The following is a 6,868-nucleotide window of genomic DNA, read 5'->3' as shown; positions in this document are numbered from 1 at the left end:
CATCTTTTGAATTTATTATAAACGTATTGATCAAATGTTGTATTTGGATATCTGACATCAATTTATCAAACTCTTCCTCATCCTCGAAACCATTTTCCCATTCATTGGTAACATCGTCGACCAACTGATCTCTTTGGCACTTATCATTGATTAACTCTATCTCTGGGATCTCATTCTCTGGGATCTTAATCTCTGGAATATAAATCTCGAAGATCTCAATCTCTGGGATCTCAATCTCTGGGATCTCAATCTCTGGGATCTCAATCTCTGGGATCTCAATCTCTGGGATCTCAATCTCTGGGATCTCAACAAATTGTTGATCTTCTTTAATGCCATCATTAAAATTAACGGAAATCAAATTAAGTTGTAGTGAACTGGCTTTAGTCGTCTCGGGATTCGAATTGTTGTTAACATCTTTTGAATACATTATCGAAGAGTTGATCAGCTGTTTTATTGGCATTTGTAACATCAAATGATCGAACTCTTCTTCATCATCAAAACCGTTGTCACATTCATTGAGAACATCGAGAACAAACTGTTCATCTTTGCATTCATCAGACATTTCCATAAAAACAGGCATTTCTATCTCATTAAATAATTGATTCACTTCTATGTTGTCTTCATTGAATTCTTCATCATTGAAATCTACGGAATTCAATGATATCATATCAATGTCATCCATCTCTAAATTTATATCACTGGTCATAAATGATTAGTAGATCCAATAAGATAAGGAAACGAAGTATAATTTGTTAATAACAAAAATTAACTGTTTTTGAGATAAACTGTTTTAATAGTATTTTTTAAATTTTTAATTCACGTGTTTATTAAATATTTATTAAATCACGTGATTTATTAGAATTGTTAAATATATTTAATTAATAATTATTAATGTTAAACAATATCTTTTTTCATGAAAATGTATTTTATGTAAATATTTATTCAATATTAATCTCGAGTTTATATTAAAAATCGAGTGTTTCTACATATGTATTCTATTCTACAATATAAAAAATTATAAATATTGATAAGCAGTTTTAAAGACGTTTCTATTGATTGTGTTACGCGTAAATTATCAGATTCAAGTCTTAATTTATATTGTAAATACATATGTATTCTACAATAAAAAAAAAAAATTTTAAATATTGATAAGCAGTTTTAAAGACGTTTCTTTTGATAGCATAAATTTATTTTCCATTATATTGTAACTACATATGAATTATACAATATAACTAAAAATAAAAAATTAAAAATATTGATAACAGTTTTAAAGACGTTTCTCTTGATTGCGTAAATTTATTTTTACATATATTGTAACTGTATATGTAAACAACATTATACTAAAATATCATCAAATTTTAATAGCGCGAACTTTTTTTATTGACGATTTTATTGATAGCATAAATTTATTTTCCATTATATTGTAACTACATAAGAATTATACAATATAACTAAAAATAAAAAATTATAAATATTGATAAGCAGTTTTAAAGACGTTTCTCTTGATTGCGTAAATTTATTTTTACATATATTGTAACTGTATATGTAAACAACATTATACCAAAAAATCATCAATTTTTAATAGCGCGAACTTTTTTTATAGATGTTTTTATGGATAGTATAAATTTATTTTTACTTAGATTTTAATACATATGTATTCTACAATCTAACTAAAAAAATAAAAATTCTAATATTGCTTAACAGTTTCAAAGACGTTTTTTATGATTGCGTAAATTTATTTTTACATATATTGTAACTTTACATGTATACAACATTATACCAAAAAATCATTAATTTTTAATAGCGCGAACTTTTTTTATAGACGTTTATATGGATAGCATAAATTTATTTTTACATAGATTTTAACTACATATGTATTCTACAATCTAACTAAAAAAATAAAAATTCTAATATTGCTTAACAGTTTCAAAGACGTTTTTTATGATTGCGTAAATTTATTTTTACATATATTGTAACTTTACATGTATACATTATACAAAAAAATCATTAATTTTTAATAGCGCGAACTTTTTTTATAGACGTTTATATGGATAGCATAAATTTATTTTTACTTAGATTTTAACTACATATGTATTCTACATTTTAACTAAAAAATTCTAATATTGCTTAACAGTTTCAAAGACGTTTCTCTTGATTGCGTAAATTTATTTTTACTTAGATTTTAACTACATATGTATTCTACAATCTAACTAAAAAAATAAAAATTCTAATATTGCTTAACAGTTTCAAAGACGTTTTTTATGATTGCGTAAATTTATTTTTACATATATTGTAACTTTACATGTATACAACATTATACAAAAAAATCATTAATTTTTAATAGCGCGAACTTTTTTTATAGACGTTTATATGGATAGCATAAATTTATTTTTACTTAGATTTTAACTACATATGTATTCTACATTTTAACTAAAAAATTTTAATATTGCTTAACAGTTTCAAAGACGTTTCTCTTGATTGCGTAAATTTATTTTTACATATATTGTAACTGTACATGTATACAACATTATAGCAAAAAAAATCATCAATTTTTAATAGCGCGAACTTTTTTTATAGACGTTTATATGGATAGCATAAATATAGCAAAATAGTCATTTATAATCAGAATTATAATTGTAGTTGACTATTGTATATGTATATCTATAGGTCTCATTATAAAGAATTTTGTTAAGCAATTAGTAAGAGTATGCAATACTATACATGTTGCGCGGGTAAAACTAGTAATAATAATAATAATAATAATCATAAACATAAACATTGTTATGAATTGAAATTCTAGATTCAAAATAACTAATTAATTTTCTTTAGTTTTTTCTATTTGTTAAAACAATTTTGTAATGATTTTTATCAAAAATCATTATAAGTCTCAAACATAACAAAAAACTATTGGATTAATAATTGTTTAGAAAGTATAGCTAAAGACTACTAATATGTCTCTACCGTTAAAATTGTTTGCCATAATTGTGTCCATCTATTGGTCGCACTGTTACAACCCATCGGTATGTAATATATTTGCACCAAATGGACAGTTTGATGGCATCCGAGTATACCGTTTGTGGCCTATTAAGAATTCCTGGGATAATCAATACAAAGATTTATATCTAATGTATAAAAATGGCTATCAATTTGAATTTAAGGTATCGTTTCCAACAAGCAGTAGTAATGAACCGGTAGTTTCATTACTAGACAATAGTTATGTAACAAACGTTATGACAGATGTTATCAAATATGCCATCAAAACTACATATTTAGAAAATAATAGCTATTTTTATCAATGTTTAGATTGTATAGTATACTATACTATAACTGTAAGTATGTGTATGTGTATGTGTATGTGTATGTGTATGTGTATGTGTATGTGTATGTGTATGTGTATGTGTATGTGTATGTGTATGTGTATGTGTATGTGTATGTGTATGTGTATGTGTATGTGTATGTGTATGTGTATGTGTATGTGTATGTGTATGTGTATGTGTATGTGTATGTGTATGTGTATGTGTATGTGTATGTGTATGTGTATGTGTATGTGTATGTGTATGTGTATGTGTATGTGTATGTGTATGTGTATGTGTATGTGTATGTGTATGTGTATGTGTATGTGTATGTGTATGTGTATGTGTATGTGTATGTGTATGTGTATGTGTATGTGTATGTGTATGTGTATGTGTATGTGTATGTGTATGTAATACAATTAAATATATTAATTATATTTAATAGCCCATCAAAAACACAACTATCGAAACCCGATGTTATTTTAAAGAAATAAAACATTACAATCATTTACAATACAATATCAAAGATATTATCCTATTTAGTCCCGTTCCTCGTCTATTGACTACATATGTTATATCAGTGAACAGACATCAAAAAAATTATGTCATGTTTACCTATTTTTGGATTAATAAGACAATGAGTTTCGATGAATGCAAAATACAATTTGGTTGTTTGTATCCAAAATTCATCGACGATATACCCGACGATATCTGGCCACTGGTCGACGGTATTGTCGACTATGGTATCGCCGATGTTAACAGCAAAAAATCGGGTCATATATTGTTTTTCAATGTCGACTCCGAGCCATACTATTGTAGTACACCATTCAATCAGAGTCTGTCGTCAAAAGTAATGATTAAATTATTATATAATTTATTATTATTTTAATTATGTTTTTTTCTCTCTAATTTTTTTTAAGTGTAAATCCATAGACAGTCTAACACCATATGCCACTAATTGTTCAAACATATGGCCCACAAATTATAATCTGATTATCTATTATATATTGATTGTCATCGGAATAGTCATATTGATTGTCATTATTATAATGTTTGTACTAATTATCAAAATGTTTTTACCAAATACTAAAAAGTCAATCAGCAGATCAACTATTAACTTATCAAAAATATAAGTTATTATTATTTTTTAGTATTATTATTAAATATTATTATATCTTTAAACTTAATTACTTTTTATTCAAATAAATACAAATATATGTAATTATAATTATATTAAAAATTTATCAAATAAAATAAGGATATTAAAATAAATATATAATATGTGTATTACTCATAAAAATGTTTTTATACAAATACTAAAAAGTAAAAAAAAAACAGTACTATTAACTTATCAAATAAATTTAAATAAGTAAATATTTCTAATTAATTAATTTTTTTCCAATAAAATTTATAATATAAATGTTTTTTTAATTAGTTATAATAACTCAATAATACTGTATTTATCTCGCGATAACTAAAAATATATTTTTTATATCATAAGTTATGAATCATAACATTTCAAATATTATTATTATTTGAATTTCAATTAATTTTTTATTACTGATATTATTATAGCTGAACATTGAATTTAATTAAAAAATTAATCAATATCTCAAATAATATGAACTCATTATATACTACTATCTTTTATTTATCGATACATTGGTATTTCTATCACTGTCTACTACTAGACAACCCGTGCGATATACTGGCACCCAATGGCCAGTTCACTGGTATCGGTGTCCATCATCAGTGGTCACTGGACAAAATCTATGCCAATCACTACAACGATGTCTATATTATGTATAGAAACGGTCGGCTATTCTGGTTTAACGTAACTTTTTCGGACAATAATGATGAACCAGTCATCCGATTGGTAATGAATAAGACTGATAGGTATCCGATATCGACAATCAAATGGTTTAGTCCTAAAGATATCATAAATCAAACGTATAATTCGTATAATTGTTTCAATGAATATAAAGTAAGTATAAAACACAACTGATTCCTAATATATAAAGTTTATGCTCTCTCTCTCTCTCTCTCTCTCTCTCTCTCTCTCTCTCTCACACACACACACACTCTCTCTCAACAATTTCTTAGGACAACCAAAACAAGTCAATCAAAACAGTCTGTATGGATGCCAACAATACAACGAAAGTCTATAATAAAGACTACGATCCGAATGACCTAATGTTCAGTCCCGTACCGGCCGCCCGATCAACCTATGTCTATCTGGTCAGCCCAATAGTATATCCGTCGGTAAATACATCGTCGGTAAGCATCAAATACTATTACGTCCAGTCGGACGTGATTTTCGATCACAAAGACTGCGATCAATTGGACTGTCAGATACCGACATTTGTCTTTGATATCGACCCGAAGCTATGGTCGGCCATCGATGGTATTGTTGGCTATAATTACGGTAACAATCGCAAGGGTTGGATATTGTTTTTCAAACTAAACTCTAAGCCCTATTATTGTTGGACACCGTTAGGTCAGCGCTTGTCCGAACAGGTATGTTGTTATATACAGTATACGATATATGTAGTGTCTATTAAATTATTTGTTAAATAGTTTACAGAAAATAATAATACTATCGATAATACTAATCAATTTTATCTACTGTTTTAGTGTAAAAATGAAATCAATTTTCTTAAGTATGGCACTGAATGTGACAGTATTTGGTCCGATAATAATAGCAATAATACTAATACTACTACTGATAATACCATACAAACAACGACAACAACAATCAAAATGACTTCAACAACAATACCGATGACATCATCATCAGCAACAACTACAACAACATTGATGCCTATCAGTAGTAGTAGTAGTAGTACTAAAGGACAGTCGTCTACAACATTGTCAAACAATCAAACAGATAATATTGTAACTGTTGAACAACCAAATGATATATGGTTTAACATATTGGTGGCCATTGTTGTCGGGTGTCTCATATTAACCATCGGTATTATTGTTGCGATAGTTATTATATGCTTACACCGAAATAATAAGCTTAAAACCAAATACAATGAAACCAATTTAAATGTAATTATCTTTTAAAAAAAACTATTTATTAATAATAATCTAAAAAACTTATTTTAATTTAATTTTTTTCACCCGAAATCAGAAATCAGAAAGACTGCCGGCAGAAATTCGTAGTAAAGTCGGCCAAATGGACACCGATTGGGCGGTTCGGGTCGGATCGATATCTACCGAAACAATCAATACTAAAAAATCGATGTCAACTAATCAAACCAATAAGTCTACGATCGATATATCGAGAAAATCGGTTATTAATAATTGATTAAATTAGGAGTAGTAATACATAAAAAATTAAAATAAAAATAATAATTAATTAGTTATGAAATTAAAACAGAAAACTCTTAAAAAAAACTTTTATAAATAGTTTATTTTTTGGTTGTTATTGTACTATTTATTTCACAATATTATCAATTTTTATTAGTTAATAAACAAAAAATTTTTTATTTTAACAAAATAATGTTTTTAATCTTAGTAATCAATAATAATAATAATAATATAAATATTGAATTGAAATTGAATTAAAC

General features: G+C 26.4%; 1 protein-coding gene across 1 annotated transcript; it reads left to right on the top strand.

Moving 5' to 3' along the window:
* Nucleotides 1-4,889: 4,889 nt before the first annotated feature.
* LOC128956524 (uncharacterized) lies at nt 4,890-6,616 on the top strand. The gene is made up of 4 exons (XM_054302242.1): nt 4,890-5,277; nt 5,397-5,810; nt 5,928-6,347; nt 6,430-6,616. The coding sequence occupies exons 1-4, from the start codon at nt 4,915-4,917 to the stop codon at nt 6,604-6,606; spliced, it is 1,374 nt and encodes a 457-aa protein (XP_054158217.1). The 5' UTR covers nt 4,890-4,914; the 3' UTR covers nt 6,607-6,616.
* Nucleotides 6,617-6,868: the final 252 nt, after the last annotated feature.

This window comes from Oppia nitens, unplaced genomic scaffold (genome assembly GCF_028296485.1).
Source record: "Oppia nitens isolate AA-2021 unplaced genomic scaffold, nextdenovo-longstitch-racon4-pilon3 scaffold30_pilon_pilon_pilon, whole genome shotgun sequence".
NCBI classification, from domain to species: domain Eukaryota; kingdom Metazoa; phylum Arthropoda; class Arachnida; order Sarcoptiformes; family Oppiidae; genus Oppia; species Oppia nitens.
Note: the sequence above shows the minus strand (reverse complement) of the source record. Positions and strands in the feature narration are given on the sequence as shown.

Coding starts and splice junctions, on each gene's coding strand:
- LOC128956524 (XM_054302242.1), top strand. CDS start 4,915: ATGAACTCATTATATACTACTATCTTTTATTTATCGATACATTGGTAT. Junction 5,278..5,396: donor ATTGTTTCAATGAATATAAA/GTAAGTATAAAA, acceptor ACAATTTCTTAG/GACAACCAAAACAAGTCAAT. Junction 5,811..5,927: donor GTCAGCGCTTGTCCGAACAG/GTATGTTGTTAT, acceptor CTACTGTTTTAG/TGTAAAAATGAAATCAATTT.